The sequence below is a fragment of the Callorhinchus milii genome, unplaced genomic scaffold, assembly GCF_018977255.1.
Source record: "Callorhinchus milii isolate IMCB2004 unplaced genomic scaffold, IMCB_Cmil_1.0 Scaffold1, whole genome shotgun sequence".
In the NCBI taxonomy this organism is placed as follows: Eukaryota; Metazoa; Chordata; class Chondrichthyes; order Chimaeriformes; family Callorhinchidae; genus Callorhinchus; species Callorhinchus milii.
In genome coordinates, this window is record NW_024704742.1 from 8,171,148 (window position 1) to 8,188,214 (window position 17,067).

General features: G+C 40.6%; 1 protein-coding gene across 1 annotated transcript in view; it reads right to left on the reverse strand.

Moving 5' to 3' along the window:
* The window catches only part of gak (cyclin G associated kinase), a 64,406-nt gene that overhangs the window by 30,554 nt on the left and 16,785 nt on the right, over nt 1-17,067 (reverse strand). Inside the window, exons 6-11 of the mRNA XM_042336725.1 lie at nt 14,263-14,388; nt 12,903-12,992; nt 11,570-11,705; nt 9,347-9,459; nt 4,005-4,116; nt 1,451-1,568 (exon numbers count right to left, since the gene is read on the reverse strand). Coding sequence (XP_042192659.1) covers nt 1,451-1,568; nt 4,005-4,116; nt 9,347-9,459; nt 11,570-11,705; nt 12,903-12,992; nt 14,263-14,388 — 695 coding nt within the window. The remainder of the gene's footprint in view (nt 1-1,450; nt 1,569-4,004; nt 4,117-9,346; nt 9,460-11,569; nt 11,706-12,902; nt 12,993-14,262; nt 14,389-17,067) is intronic.

Consider the following 17,067-nt stretch of genomic DNA (forward strand, 5'->3'; position numbering starts at 1 on the left):
AATTCCCCCGTAGATTTAAATAACTCAAGTCTCTTTAAGGCCAAGAGAAATAGAGCAGTGATCATTTTTTTTTTTAAAAAGTACATCCTTAAAATACTAATACTTTCGAATGATACTCCAGAGAGGGTGGATGATGCCATAATGCAGCCCACTCAAATTCATTGACAGAATATCCTAAACGAATGGCGGCTTAGCTTTTTCTGCTGGGCAGACATTTCTCTCCTACTGGCTAGTGTTACAAGGCAGAATTTTAAGACAAAGTAGTTCTGTAAGCAAGATTACATTAATGGGTGCAGTCAATGCGGGGGAGGAAAGAGGAAAGAGATTGCATGGAGTGGAGTTGTACCACAGGTTCACTATTTGCTAACTTTTCAATTTCTTGGTTGCATCCACAGAAATCTTTAAGCATTATACAATACAAAATTACATTTGTACAGAGCCTTTCAAGCCAGGAGGTTGTCCCAAGGCGCTGGACAGTCAAGGATTTGGACCAGAGCTGGGGGTCGGGATTGGGGAGGGTGGAGGGTAGGGAGGCTATGAGGGTGGCCGAAGGCACGATCGAAGAGGATGGTCTTGATACGTGCCTTGAAGGAGGCAAGGGAGGGAGCGAGGTGAAGGGAATGAGGGATGGAGTTCCAAAGGGTGGAAGTAGAGAGGCTGAAGGCCCGACCGCCGATGGTGGGGCAGGACAGGTGGGGGGGCGTGAAGCAGGCCGGAGCCTGCTGAGCCGAGGAAGCGGACAGGTTGATAAGGACGTAAACTTCTCTACTCAGATCTTGTATCTGGAGAAAAAATAGCTGGAAGCTGTGCAGCTTTCCATCACTAACTTGCGTTCTTTTTTCACTCGGATCATTTACTGAAGCCCTGGATTTGGAGGCACTGTAGCAATGCAATCAGCAAAACTGCTGCTGCCTCCTCAGCGTCAAAGATTAACTTATAAAGAGGTGGGTGATTCCAGCATTTCCAGAAGCAGTAAGTCCTGTCCCCCAAAGTCAATGGAAATATTAGCATCAGAGATGGTGACAACCTTGTTTTCTGACAAGCTGAGTCGAAAATCCCATGTGTATGCCCACTGTGGTCCTGCTCACCAGGCTATTTGTACCATTTTCGTTAGGGAATGTAGAACGCAGAAAAGTAAAGAAATGGAACTTAAAAACTGTGTACCGTTCTGCTTCTGTGGAAAATTTCCCATTCTAAATAGCAAAGCTATGTAAACGCAGCACCACTAACCAAGGAAACAAGTCATACTTTCTAGTAATAAAGGAGGGTAGAGTGAACTAAATCAATCTTTCTATGCTTACACACTTTGCTGTTTAAACATTTTCCACAGGGAGGTGTAAACTGAACAGTAAACTGGAAGGTATTCCTCTCAAGACAATGAGCACCTCATGTGTCTGTTCAATAGTTATTTTGTGAACAAAAACTCGAATATTTGCTCAGCTCCACTTACTTGGCAACAGACTGAATCATTTTCGAAGACGTATCTTTGATGTTAGTTAGGAATCGCTCTGTGCCACCTTTAAGGATATCGAAGAACCCGCCAGGGGGCGATACATCATTTTCATTAGCTAAGGAAAAAAATAATGCAAACTTCAGCTGACTTTTGTACATTTCCAGTCACATGAGAATCACATGTTCACTGTTTCTACAGCACAGTCAACAGTAAAATCACAACTGGCTGTGCAAGTAGGAAGTACGTAGCTTACCCTCTGCGGAATGATTAAGTTAGTAAAATGACTAAATTATTCTTTGCAATTGAACAGTGCTCCACTTTATATGTGCGCTCTCTTTTTCTGGGGCAAATGTGTTTAACTAAATGTTGTATAAAATTAAATCAGAGGTATTTAGATTAACCAAATTTAATTAAATATTACTAGAGATTCCCGTTAAAACTATTTAACACAAAAGACTTAAAGCAATATATGGGACATCTAAACAGGGACAGAAGCAAGAGTGGCGCTGAACTCCAGGAGTAATCAAAGATTGCCTTGGGATTCCAGGCAGAGGAAAAACTTTGGAACAGTTTTTCAGTTTATTTCTTTATAATAATAATAATCCTTGCATTTGATGAAGCGCATTATCACATCTTCAAGATATGTCAAAGCACTTCACGGAATATACTGTAAAGTGTATGATCTATGGGTGAAACGTGGCAGCCAATTGCGCACAGCAGTGTCCTACAAACAGTAGTGGATTAAAGTGACAATTCTTTTTTGAAGACCCCCAGAAATGCATTCCGCCAATCGACTAACAACCGGGTTCCTACTTACTGCTAGATAAACAGAGGCGTTTGGAGTAAGGAAACTTGCCCAACATTTTGCTCTGCCAGGAATCAAACCCAGGTCTCTCACTTGCAAGGCGAGTGCTCTAACTACTGAGCTACAGGACTTTATTTCTTTATGGGTGGATTTAGGAGTATCCTATTCCGATACACCTTGGGACCAAAAAGGACATCAAACAGACACAAAGATTTGCACAATTTGCATTTTTTTACAGAAATCAATACATCTTCTTAGTACAGTTTGAAATGTGTCAATTCACTAGGTTAAATAATCAACGTCAAAAAATTCTAGCAGACGGGTGCCCTCCATGGCAAGTTTGAAGTAATTAAACCAACCTTTTCAGTTTTACAAACTTTAAAAAACAATTCTGTAAAATGTGGGCAAGGATCACGAAACAAGTGGTTTCCACATTCTGCTGATTTAAACCATGAAGAACTCTTAAAATATAAAACTAAACACCAGTCTTCTAAACTATGGCAATTTAGTGATAGTTTCGCGGGCGGCAACCAAAATCTCATCAATAATAGTTGGTCCATCTCAAAACAGTTGTATCATTCCTAAAATACTGAGTCAATAATAATAATCATTGCATTTGACATAGTGCCTTATCACGCCTTCTAGACGCCTCAAAGTGCTTCACAGAATATACTGTAAAGTGAATTGACTATGTGGGCAATTTGTAAAGTGCAATGTAGATATTGCATCAAAATAACTACAGCATAAACTCCCAAAACCCAAAGGTATACCGTCTATGCACCAGTAACTTGAACATTAACATTCTTTTTCCCAATAATCCACAGAATTTGTTCTGATCAGCATTTAGATCAAGGACGGTTTTGTGATGAAAACTGGACTGAAACTGACCAAATCTCTTCACACATTAAATGCAGTCGCCAGAGACAGTCTATTACTTTAGTCATCAAATAAAAGAAAAACAATTCTGTAGTTCCAGCAGATCAGAGTTCAAACCCCATTTTTGATTATTAATCTTCTCTTTATAGGTAAAATATAGCCTTCTCTCAGTTGTGGAGAGATCACTTTCTTTATAAGAGAGTCAGAAAAAGTAAATCTCATGCAATTTTCTCCTCATCTCCTGAAAGTATTTCGCTCTTTCATTCTACTGGGACACAGTTCTGTAAGCACCAGTGACTCTTCAGTACCTCATCCAACAGACCATTATTCTAGTGTGAGAAAAGGTAGCAAGTACAAAACAGCTACGTGATAATAGGATGCCTCGAAGAAAAGTATTATTCTCCTGAAAAAACATACACACACACACATATATATACTCTACCAGGAATCGTCTGGCACTGTTACTGCAGATTCAGGTGGAAATCAAAACCAGAGCACGTGTTGTTTTACATTTGCGAATTAATTAGCACCGTAAAACATCACAATAAATGAAATAATCAAAATTGTGGCAACATCGAGCACACAACGATCTCTCCCTGGTGACCAGTTCCTGACGGACTCTTCCCAACATGCGTTTGTAGAATTAAGATTCGGTTCCTCAATCTAAATCAACCAGACGGACGGGAAACACAACTAATCCTCTTAAGTGGCAAGGTAACTTCGGTTTGCCTTTAGCTAGCTTTCACTTAAAGAGCTTTGAACGTATGAGTTCAACTTTTCACGCATCGGTTATCTTTATGCCTTTTCGATCAGTGAAAACAATTCCGGAGTTCACTTCTCCTCATCTAAAAAAAAGAAAATGTTACATGCCTGCATTATGCATGTTGTTCGGTGGTCCTCCTGGCTTGCTCCAAGGTGGCGGTGAACTTGCCGTTGTCCGGGCTGGGACACTGTTGCCGAGCCCTCCATTGTGCTCCAGGAGCTGCAAAGATTCGTAACTGTCACAATCAATCTTTCTCAGATAAGAGCCCGGCAGACTCATGAGAAAACTATTCAGGCACTCATACAATGAAGAATGCGGAGATTCCGAGCCACCAGTTGCACATTATTCTGCATCGTGGCAGAGCAGCTATGAGCTTTTCTTCAGAACAAACAGGCCATTGGTGGGTTAGTGCCATTTCAATGATCAGCTGTAGCACTTGCGAGCAGGCCTAGCGCTGTCCAACTGGCTTCAGGCCCAGCCTTCATCAGTACACGTAGCTGACTGCACCGGGCCTGGCCTGTTTGACGGTTAAGCTCATTAAGATAGCAGATGAGCAGATTAAACGATTATCCAGCTCTTTCTCTTCTTAAATGTGCAAATGGTCGCCCTTATTCGTTCTTTTTTGTTTTTAGGATCTGCTCAACTTTTCAACAACATTTAGCTCTTTTAGGAGAATTTAGAAAAGCTCTAACATACTAAATGACAACAGGAATATGAAAACGTGGGAGCCCAGACAATAATCGTGCGAGAAAAATAAATACAGCATGAGCTCCCCTGACCCTTTAAGAAGATGGTCTTCACAAGATCTAATGCTTCTAATCCTGCAATAAGCCACATTAAATTCAGAGACAACAAAGTTAAAAAACTCTATAACAACAATTTGCACTTATATAGCACCTGTCACAAAGTATTCCATCTAAAGCACTATGCAAAGACAGTTTGGATAACTAGGGAGGGGGCGGTAACTGACCCAAAGCACATTCAAGGTCAGGTGAGGATGGCTATAAATGGGTATACAGTGTGCATTATCCAACATAAAGCCTCAATCAGGTATTCAGGCCTTCCCCCACAAAATACAGTCTGCACTTCATGTACTCCATGTATTACATCCTGTAGCTCAGTGGTTAGAGCACGCGTCTCGCAAGCGAGAGACCTGGGTTTGATTCCCGGCAGGGCAAAATGTTGGGCAAGTTTCCTTACTCCTCACGCCTCTGTTTACTGAGGGATAATTAGGAACCCAGTTGTTAGTTGATTGATGGATTGCTTTTCCAGAGATAATAATTCCTTAAAAAACAATAAATTGTTCACTCAATCCATGACTGTTTGTGCAATACTGCTGTACACAATTGGCTGCCCCATTTTGCCCACAAAATATACAGTCAATTCACTTTACAGTAAATTTTGTGAAGCGCTTTGAGACATCTAGAAGACATGATAAGGCGCTGTACCAAATGCAAGGATTATTATTATTACATCACGGGAAGCGTTTTGTGCTATCCTCTTAACTTGGAAGGTGCTACATCAAATGCAAGGATCATCATTATTGCATCTCAATACCTTTGAAGACATTGGCAGAGAATGAGTTGATGCAACAAGTCAAAAAACATTGTAGTGCGAGTCTCTTGAAGAGTCTTCCAACTAGGATGCCAACGCTGACTGCCACCACAACCCAGGTGCGACACTGAGTCTGAATCAGGCACTCTGCTCAGAGAATTCAGCAATCAAGTTACATTATTGAGACACATTGCCCACACGCTGCCTGAAATCAAGCACATCCGAACGTTCAGCAGATCTTGCACCGACCGCTTTTAGTTGGGATTTCCCCAGTGCAGCATGTTGAATTTTCAGAACTGATTCTTTGAAAGAGTCTGGAGACGGTTCAACTCCTTAGAAAGTTTGGAGACAAGTCTGACGTAAATTGTAGACATTGAATCCAGCCTACTGCATGTCCCTCGTGCCCTCTGTTCCATTGGTGGGCGCGCTTTCAGCCACTATGCCCAGAAACTCTGGAACACTCATCCTCTATCCCTCCACTTTGCCCCTTCCTTCAACTTCAGGTCACGCCTGAAGACTTTCCTATTCGGCAACGCCTATGGACACCTTCCCCCTCTCCCCGGCTCGGAGTCGTGCTCCGTCACTGTCGAGCGCTCTGGGACGCTACCCTGCATGAGGGGCACTATATAAATGCAGGTTGTTGTGGTTACTGGAAAGGGTTATTGTCTGGACACCAATGCCTTGAAGCTAGCCAACTGGTACCAACAACCTGAGAAGAAACAGACCGCCTGAAAAATATGACAAACTAAAAGAACTTCAATGTTTCCCTCACAGAGACCTTGCATGTTCAGTCAGCTCAGTCACTACGGGAACATCAGTTATAATAATACAATATTATAATACAAGCTTCATGTACAGCTCTATTCAATCCAAAGCTGCCCAAGCACAGAGAGCCCTCTACTGGTTTCATATCATATGCAGCCTTATCCAGCCAATAATGAGTTTCTGTGTAGCTCAGAAAGTTTCAGAGTACTTCCGCTCACCACCAAATCCAAAGTGCTGACTTCAAATGAAATGAATGGAGCTGCTTTCTACACAGACACGCATTCCTGCTCCATTGGAGGAGCTTAGTATTGAAATAAACCAAAATATAATAATAAATAATCCTTGCACTTGATAAAGCGCTTTTCAAGTCTTGTAGACGTCTCAAAGCGCTTCACAGAATATACTGTAAAGTGAATTGACTGTATATTTGTGGGCGAAACGCGGCAGCCAATTGCGCACAGCAACGTCCCACAAACAATCGAGGATTAAATGATCAAATTTTTTTTTTTTTTGAGTGATTATTATCCCCAGAAAAGCGATCCGCCAATCGACTAACAACCGGGAGCCTACTTAATGCTAGGTAAACAGAAGAGTGCAGAGTAAGGAAACCTGTCCAACATTTCTCCCTGCTGGGAATACAACCCAGCTCTCTCGCTTGCGAGGCGAGTGCTCTAACCACTGAGCTACAGGATCCCAAGGACATACAGTGTGAAGGTATTTCAATATACGGTAATTATTCTGGATCCAGTTGTAGATGGGCGACAGTCAGTGTTGTTAAAAGGATTTTCTAAGTGCATTAAGCATGTGAAATTTTCTCATAATAGGATTGTGATGTTTCTATACTGTATGTAATTGAACGTTGAAAAACGCACTGCATTTTGTCCTACAATTATCTGGAGGAAACATTTTCGGCTACTTATGAGGTGATGTGATGAAACTCCTGACCTTGTTGTGGTAGCGGCGGTGATGAATAAAGATCTGCTATGCACAATTGGCTGCCGCGGTTTGCCCAGAAATATACAGTCAATTCATTTTACAGCATATTCTGTGAAGCGCTTTGAGACGTCTCGAAGAAATGATAAGGCGCTATATCAAATGCAAGGATTATTATTATTCGAGATTCAGAATAAGGGCCCTCGGCATATTTGATCTAATCATTCCAAAATACCAAACCTACCTTCTTCCCATTACATTATCAAGATGTTTCTTACATTAGTCTAGAATCTTGAGCTGAACAACCCTTCTTGGTAGGTAATTGTACAAGCAGTTGAATACCATCTGTGCAAATAAATATCTGCTAATTTTCCCTCTTTCTCACAGAGATCCATTTTTTTCCCTTTCTCCTAGCAGTTCCATAGGCTCCATTCACCAGTCAGTACCTCACCCAAGTAACTATTATTCAAGTGCAAGTTTTGATAGTAAATGTTGGACCAATCTAATTAGGGCGCAAAACAGCATAACTGTACTGAAAAAGCATTTCTGGAACCTGCATTTTATCATGAGAATAAAATTTAAAAAATCCTTAAGTTTGATTTCCTTCACTTTGTTTCATTTCTTTCCACCTTCACATTGGGAGGACATCTCAGTGCTTCATTGGATATGCCTTAAAGTATTGTGTTTGTGTAAATTATGTAGGCCGATAACTTATACTTCATGGGCACTTTAGCCAACAAAAACAGCATAAATCTTATAAGTGAATAAACTGTCTCCTGTGCATCGCATATGCAGCATATTCATGAGTATATACATGAATATACTCATGTAGCATTTGAGCAGGTTTCAGAGATAGGGTGAGGCAAGACCATGGAGGGATTACAAAGTGAAGACGAGGCTCTTGAATGCGAGCTTTGAGGGCATGGGGTGCCTGTGGAGCCAGACAAGTTTGAGGTGATAAGCTCGCAGAGCCTGGTGTGGGAGAGGACATGAGCTGCAAAGTTCTGCACAGCCTCCAGGACTGATAGGCAATTGGTCAGAAAAACATTGGTCCTGGAATCAAGGGTGGAGACAAAAAGGGACTTGGGTGCCATCTGCATACATGTGGGGGTTAGGGAAGATTCTCCCAAAAGAAGGACTCACGACTATGATTGAAATCTTTAACAATGCACAAATTGCCTACAACTGCTGTGATTGCCTACAAATACAGTTGCCGCACTTCACAGTAAAATCCTGTGAAGTGCTTTTGAACGTGTTGAAGACACAATAAAGTGCTATATCAAATGCAACATGATGATTATTATAATAAATTAAATAATACAACATCCAGCTACTACAGCACAAGCGATAACTGTGGATTCCTCAACCTATATGGTACCAGAAGCACAATTTGGTGACCTTGAACAAAGGGCTGGTGGAATGCTTATTTGACACAACAACTGGCATTTACATAGTGCCCTTCATGCCAGACGGCGTTTCAAAGCGCTTAAGAGTGGTGGAGCCCGATGCCGAGCCAGGGGGACGGGGAAGGTGACTGTAGGCACGGTCAAAGAAAAAAGGTCTTCAAACCTCGACCTGAAAATGGGGAGAGGTGGGGCCGGGTAAAGGGATTGGGGGAGAGAGTTCCACAGCTTCGGGGTGTAGTGGCTGAAAGCACAGCTGCCGATGGTGGGGAGAAAGGTCCGGGGGACAAGGAGGAGACTAGAGCGTAGGCAGCGGGTAGTGGTGTAGAGAGAGAGCAGGTTGGTGAGATGTTGGGGGGGGAGGGGGGCATGAAGAGATTGAAATACAAGAGTGAGGATCTTGAAATTAATTCGCTCTGTGACAAGAGAGTCAATAGAGTTTGACAAGGACTGGGGTAATGGAGGTACGGAGCTTAGTGTGGGTGAGAATGCAAGCGGCGAAGGACACTAGCTCCTTTACTGTACTGCACAGTAAATAGTCTGCCTCCAAGTGATTTCAGCCTCTTCAACTTCTATTGACATTTAGGGTGAGAGTTGGAGAGATTGTGCTGAGTTGCAGAGAAGCTGAGTGCTGTCTGTTCAGAGATACAGGACAAAACTCACCTCAACTGCTGTTATCAAACCAAAGTGATTCCGTGTTGAAAAGGAATTTGAATTTAAAAGTTACAACTCAATTTTAATGTGACTTAACTCCCCCTTCGCCTCCACAGAAATTAGTGACGAACATTTCCTACCTCAGTGACTGGAGACTTTGGATTGATATTCCTAGCTGCAGCTATCTCCTGAAGTTGATTGACCACCTCTGTAATGGTCAATCTCTCCTCCGGATTGATCTTCATCGTATTTCCTGTGGAAATAATAAAGGACAAAGAAAGGATGAGTTGTTAGTCTGTAGTCAGGACCTGTCCTGCAACGTGATCTGAAACTCCAAGAACATATGTCAAACTTCCAACACTGAAGTTCAGCTGCTGGATCAAAATAATGAATCACAGCTTTATCCAGATTTTTAAACTGCATTGCATTGCAATATTCTACAATATTACAGTACACTTGGCGCATACAATCACGGGCTATGGCCATGGGAGGCCAATCCGAAGAGGGGAGTGCGAGGATTCTATTCCTACTTCTGGGCAAAAATTAATTTCTCATCCAATTGTGGACACTGACTATTTTCTTGTGCAGAGGTGAATAATGCACTTCACAATGCACTAAATGTAGACCAATAACATCTCAGGGTGAGAGTATCAGAAATGTGGACATCTTTCCCCAATATATTCAAAACTACACAACAACTGCAAATATGATTGATGAAGTCTGATGTCACGTGCTCTATGCTGTATACTTACGCAGTATTCAATAGTAAAATTATAAGCGCATGCACTTCCTGTGACTACATTAGCTGTACATTAGCTGGGGGCTTGTATGAGCATCAAAATACGATCATACAATTCAACTATAATGTTCTGCTAATAAAAACCAATATCAAAAATTCAACCAACAGGACATTTATAATCCAACCAATAAAAGCTCACTCCGACCACCTTAAGCAATCGTAAAGTTTGGGAAATAAACAATGTGTAAATATAATTACCACATTTATTTCACGAAAGGGTATTGTCAAGATTAACAACTTTGAGTAAAGCTAAGCAATAATCTCAATGATAATTGATAATTTTAAACCATGAACAAGAAGTTAAAGTAGTTTAGGACTGACATGATGAAATTATGCTCTTTGCGTAAACACCATCATTCTTAAAATATTTACATTGCAAATTGAGTGGAGGCAATTTGTCTTATTTTTGCTGCTTTATTTGTATTGGATATCACATTAGTCTTCAACGCCCAGAAATTGTAAGTGAACACACAAGGTGAACTATTAATCATTGTGCAAATTTATCATGCAATACTGTAATTGATCAGCCAAACAAATTACCTACAGTAGAGCCCCCTTTATAACACAGTAGTTGGAGTCCATAAAATCACAATTAAGGGTATAATGGCATGCGGAGTCCTGTAGCTCAGTGGTTAGAGCATTCGCCTCGCAAGCGAGAGGACCTGGGTACAATTCCCGGCAGGGCAAAAGGTTGGGCAAGTTTCCTTACTCAACACCCCTCTGTTTACCTAGCTGTAAGTAGGAACCCAGTTGTTAGTCGACCAGGGATAATAATAATAATAATAATAATAATCCTTGCATTTGATATAGCGCTTTTCACGTCGGGAGGACGTCCCAAAGCGCTTCACAGAATATACTGTAAAGTGAATTGACTGTATATTTGTGGGCGAACGCGGCAGCCAATTGCGCACAGCAATGTCCCACAAACAGTCGTAGATTGAAAATGACCAATTTATTATTGTTTTGGTTTTTTGGAGGGATTATTATTAGGCGTGTGGAGTAAGGAAACTTGCCCAAGGTTTCGCCCTGCCTGGAATTGAACCCAGGTGTCTTGCTTGCAAAGCAAGTGCTCTAACCACTGAGCTACAGGACTCCACGATAGGACTCCATAATAATTGCTTTTTAAAAAAAAATTTGGTCACTCAATCCACAACTGCTTGTGGGACACTACTGCGCGCAATTGGCTGCTGGGTTTCACCCACAAGATATACAGTAAATTCACTTTACAGTACATTCTGTGAAACGCTTTGAGACGCCTCAAAGATGTAATAAGGCACTATATCAAATGCAAGGATTATTATTATAATTATTATGTGAATGCTGATCAGAACTTCCACATTCACTTTTTCAGGAAGATAGCTGGCTCCATCCACACTTCAAAATGGCTGATACGTGGGAAGCCAAAACACTGACTGGCATTTTGAAGCATCAATGAAGTTGGAGCATGCATTTTGGATTTTTGGGGGTAATTATCAGGGTGGAGGTCACCCCAATAAGTGAATCCACATTATAACAAAGCGCATTATAATGGGGTTCTACTGGAATTAGTTCAAAAAATACTTACGAATGAGATCATGAAAAACTGTGTATTTGGTATCATTCTCAGGAATAGAGTACTTTCCATTCACTATTGCAAGTTTAGCACCATCTTCAAATGGATGCTGTTTGAAACACAGTAGGTAAAGGATGCAGCCCAAAGCCTAAGGAAAGTTACAAGATGCATTTTTAATTATTAGTTTTATGCTATGAATTAGTGCAATCAATAATTGGTATTTATCTAGCACCTTTCAGCTAATAAATGTGTCAACCACTTTACAAATTCTAATTGATCAGAAATGTAAATAAATGTTATTGGTAAACACAGCAGCTAATCTGCGTGCCAGCAACTTCCCACAAATGAGTGAAATGAATGTACCTACTAGCCTAGTACAATCTCTGACTGCCAAAGAGGATTTTGTGCCGTTGACCTAAGATGGATATTTATGTGTGCATGGCACAACACCATCATCAACATCAGCATTTGCAAGGTACTTTGAGGACACAATTTTCTGCACTAAATCTAATTTCGGACCCTACTGTTTTCCAATCCAGGGAAGATCTTGCATTGTTTACCCGTTTCTAACCTGTTCCTTGGAAGCCATCTATTTTTTGATTGGAAAAAGTTTCAAGCTATAGCTAGTGATCGAAAATGTAGAATAAGACATTAACCCAAATAATCAAGAAGTGAACTAATAAAAGTGGTGATGTCACAAATCCTTATATTAAAGCTGTAGAATGGAGAGGATCACATTGTAACTTAAGCAGAGAAGGTTTAAGATGAACAGAATTATAGCTCTTTTTAATCCTTTACCTTTTGTAATATATTCTATTCTATTATATATCCTAAAAGGCGGTAACAACATTGCTTAGATGACAAGGCAATTCCTATGACAGAAAGTTGTGGGTTCAAGCTCCCTTCCAGCTCCCCTTCTGTACATGAGTTTACAAACCAGGACCAGGCAATTCTAAGAGAGTGCTTCATTGTCAGATGTACTGCACTTCATATGAAACATTAAACCAAAGTCCTGCCTGGTACTCCGGTGACATTAAAAGATCCCATGACACTATTCTCAAAGAAAAGCCCTGACCAGCAACCCTCCAAAGAAATGAGTCATTCCCTTCATGGCTGTTTGTTGGATCTTGTTGTGCCCAAGTTGGCTGCAGTGTTCCCTACAAACATAGTCACTACACTTGACAGCCATCATCTGTAAAGTGTTTTGAGACGGTCAATATTGTAGGTGCTATATCAAATGCAGGGATTAGTATCATATACTGAAGTATAATAATCACCAAGGCGCACAGGTACAATAACTGTTTTATAGCTGAGAAGTGTAATGCTCAGTGACAGACAGACATACCCAGATATCTTGTTTTTCATTGATGGGATAGTTGGAATACAGATCTATTATTTCTGGTGTACGATACATTGGTGTAGTATTTCTTGTAATCTGCCAAAACGAAGAAAAAGATTTTGTCAGGAGTTATTCTTAATTTACTAATTATGAAAACACAGAAATACACAAATACTTTGATATTATAACTATGAACATGCATTAGGACGCAATGTACACTATATTCCTATTGAATAAAATCGTAGTATTTTATAGAACCAATGTTCATTCAGCCCATCATTTTGGTGCCAGTTAGGTTTGAACTTCAGTTTTAATTCAAACTTTTATTTGAATTATAATTTGAAACTTTTCTCACACATACTTCACATAAATAGCAATATACATTCATTAACTCAAATGCACTAACAAAGAAGAAAATAATACAAAGAACGGTTTTGTTGTTAGACAGGAATTATAGTGTCCTAACACACTATAATTGAACGTTAAATGTGGAGTGATACAGTAACATGTTGGCAAAGTTATTCAATTCCACATACTTCAGATTCTTCAAACAATTTTCAAGACCCTCATTGCTTCAGCCACTCCCCTACCCCTACCCTCCCTGCCCTCCTGATCCCAAACCTCAGCTCAGGTCCAAATCCTGGACTTTCCAGCGCCTTGGAACGTCCTCCTGACGTGAAAGGCGCTATACAAATGTAATTTGTTGTTGGTGGTGGTAGAACTGAGAATAACAAGTTTTGCTGTGGATAGCCAAAACAGCTGTTCATACCAGAATTGGGGTGTAGATCCCAGTATGTACTTTACAAACTATCCTAAATGTACGCAGAAAGTTAGCCAGCTCACTTGAAAACACCATCTGGCTTCTTGCTCACTCAAAAATGCCCAGGTTCTGGGTCATCAGGGACACAGTTGATGTCATGTCCTGGGACTGGGTTTGCAGGAAGCCAGTCAGCTTTCTGCTTGGATGTGTAATGAATGTAGAAGTGCTGAACAGCAATCAAGCCCAGTTACAACGTTGCTGTGGATTTTGTGGGACCCAACCACTATGTTATAATGGGGCTCTACTGTACTAGGGCAATCTAACAACCTTCAACAAACATGGCACTTAATACTAGTCTTGATTGCCAGCCTCTCACTAAATTAAAAGGGAACAAATACATGAAATAAATTGTATTCTTTGTAACATAGTAGATGAATACACTTGGCGAGTGCAAATGCATGTATATTAACCACTCATCATTTGCAGTAAGAAACTCACTCACGCTTCATTTTAGATCTATCCAGTTGATGTCACTTATGAGCACATTCTGTAAACAGTCCCCACTGTGCATTGTCCTAGAAATGTTAAAAAAAACCACACACATACCTCTTCCTCTACCATTGCCCTCTTCTGGGCAGACCAGCTATAGTCAGGGTAGTGTGCTATACTGGTAGCACTACCAAAGTCACATAATTTAATTGTGCCTTGGTTACTGACCAGGAGGTTTTCAACCTGCAAAAACATAAAATTAAGATCAGAAAATAAATGTGCATAAACAAGTCTTGTTCTACATAAAACACATTTTTTGCCAGGAAAGGGGCAAATACAGCCTACTCAAGAGGTTTTTCCAGGAATTTCTACTGCCCGCCTGTAGTATATTATACTGATCTCAACATCACCTTTAAAGGGATTAAGATCAAAATTCATCCAGAGAAACATAACATTCTACAGCACAGGAGAGAGCCATTTGGCCCATCAACAACTGCAACTTGTACTTATATAGCAGGGTAGCGTCTCAGAGCGCTTGAGCTCTCATCGAGCCTGGACTGGCTCACAGAACAAGGATATCACTTCAATCCTACCGTCCCGCCTTATCCACAAACCCCTTCAAGCCCCTCTCTTTCAGATGCCCGTCTACTTCCTTCTTGAAAGCTATAATGGAATCCACCCCCACCACCCTACTCAACAGGCTGCTTGATCATATATATCTCAAAACTTGAGACAGAAGTAAAGAGAAAATCACATCAATTAGTTGTTGATACTATTCTCGACTTGTCAATTGCTAATGTGATCCCTAAAACACCATCAGTTAAAGCTTTCTTCCATGTTGAACAAATTTCACTGAATCTCAAACTATGCAGATGACACATTAGACACAAATGAAGAAAAACTGCAAATGCTGGAAAACAGAAATAAAAAAAATGAGGCATCTACAGCAGCGCAAGCAGAATCTGGATACGGTAATGTTTAAGATGGGAGTATTTTAGGTCATAACCGAAATGTTAATCAGTCTCTTTCAGATGATGTTGAGTTTTTAGCAATCAGTTCTGTTTTTTTTTACTGAAATTAGACACAAAATGACTTTTCTGCAGAGATCATTATACAGTTACTTCAATTACTGCCCATTACAAAAAGGTCACAATGTGGAAGAAATCTTTTGAGTTAAACCAGACCCCATCAACTATATTTCTGTCTTGCATTGATTAGTTTGATTTTAAATTATACAACGATTACATTCGATTGATCTGGACTTTACTTTGTGTTTTTGGTACTTGGACTCAGTTGAAGAAAAACACGTCTGGGGAGGGGGTAAGCGAGGACTCCTTGAAGTTGAACTAGCTCCGGGATGACATGCTCAGTAATGAAATATTGGAATTGAGTTAACTCTCTGTGTCGGACTCGGTAACCATTTCCTGAGTCAGATGGGTCTGTATTACTCCAGGGCACTGCTGATGACAGACAGACCAGCTAGCCTGGCTCATCCACAGCACTGGAAATTGCAGACCAGTCACTCAGGCAAAGATTCTTTCCGCCCAGTTGCTGTTTTCCCTGCAAGTCAAAGCCCTAACGGGTAGGGTGGTCCTAGCTGAACAAGCAGCGGGAAAGATTGCCAGACAGTGCTTTCAATGGCAAGCTATACAGTTTTAGCTGGTTAAACTAGCAGTACCCCCAACACACACTCTGGGGTCCCAAAGTCTTAGCCCTTGCTAACCCGCACCTAATACTAGTATTGGGAAAGCAGGATGTGTCTCAGAGGGCACATTCCATTCTAATACATGGGAATTTGCATGCGTAGGTGGGATGCATGGAACTCTATTTGATTTGAATGCCCTTAATCATGGTGATGGGTTTCCACATGTGTCTGGCTGACACCCTTAAAACATTTTTTTAAAAAAAGTTCTCATTTCTTTTGGGGGGCGGGGATGGAGAGAAAGAAAACGGCTTCAGATGGAAAATACTACTCGCCTCTGACATTCTCCTACAACGGAATGAATTGCAGAGAAGCAATAAATACAAAGAAATCAAAGAATATTAAAAGTATATGTTTCTGTTGGAATTGAAAATCCCCTCCTAAAGAAGGAGAAAAGATTGTTATATAATCTAAGCACTTTGTATTTTGTATATTCTGTTTCCCACTGGACAGTCAAATTAAAGGTACATTTAATTTTGTGTTTTGCCCACAATATATACAGGCAATTCACTTTACCGGATATTCTGTGAAGCGCTTTTAGATATTTGGGATCCGATAAGACGCTATATCAAATGCAAGGATTATCTTATTAATATTATTAACCTGCTACAGCACTGCCTTCCAAGGTCTGTGCATGAATAATGGTCACACAGGTGGGGAACTGGAGGGCATCGATGGAACTGTACTGCCCTTGAAGAAGAAAAGCAGTCAAATGCCTTCCAGACAGCAGCAATTATATGAAGGTAATTCATATTCAATTAATGCAGGGTGCAAGAATTCCATTTCACAGTATGGCTTAGCACACAAAGATGAAAGCTGCAGCAAAAGCCTAGAAGCAATTGCACATTCAGGAGACTTCCCGATACCATCATAAAAAAAATAAATGAAAGGAGTCTTCTTTTGTGAAGAAAGGTCTGATATTTTCAGAGAATCTGAAAGCCTCAACTTATGCAAGCAAAATGCACTCTTACGAAAAGGCTCCCCATTATAACACAACCACATAATGCCCCATTATAATATTATAATGCTCCCCACATAACTGGAAATCGGCTCCCAACCGTTATCCAATTTATATTACATTTCAGATTCCACAGCTGAACTCACCAAGGCTGCCTGAATAAAACACTAGAAAGAAACTATGGCTTATTGCTCCATGATTCATCTGCAGGCTGTGCTACTGATATGCTAAGCCCTAGTTACGGAAATGATCTACTTCAAAT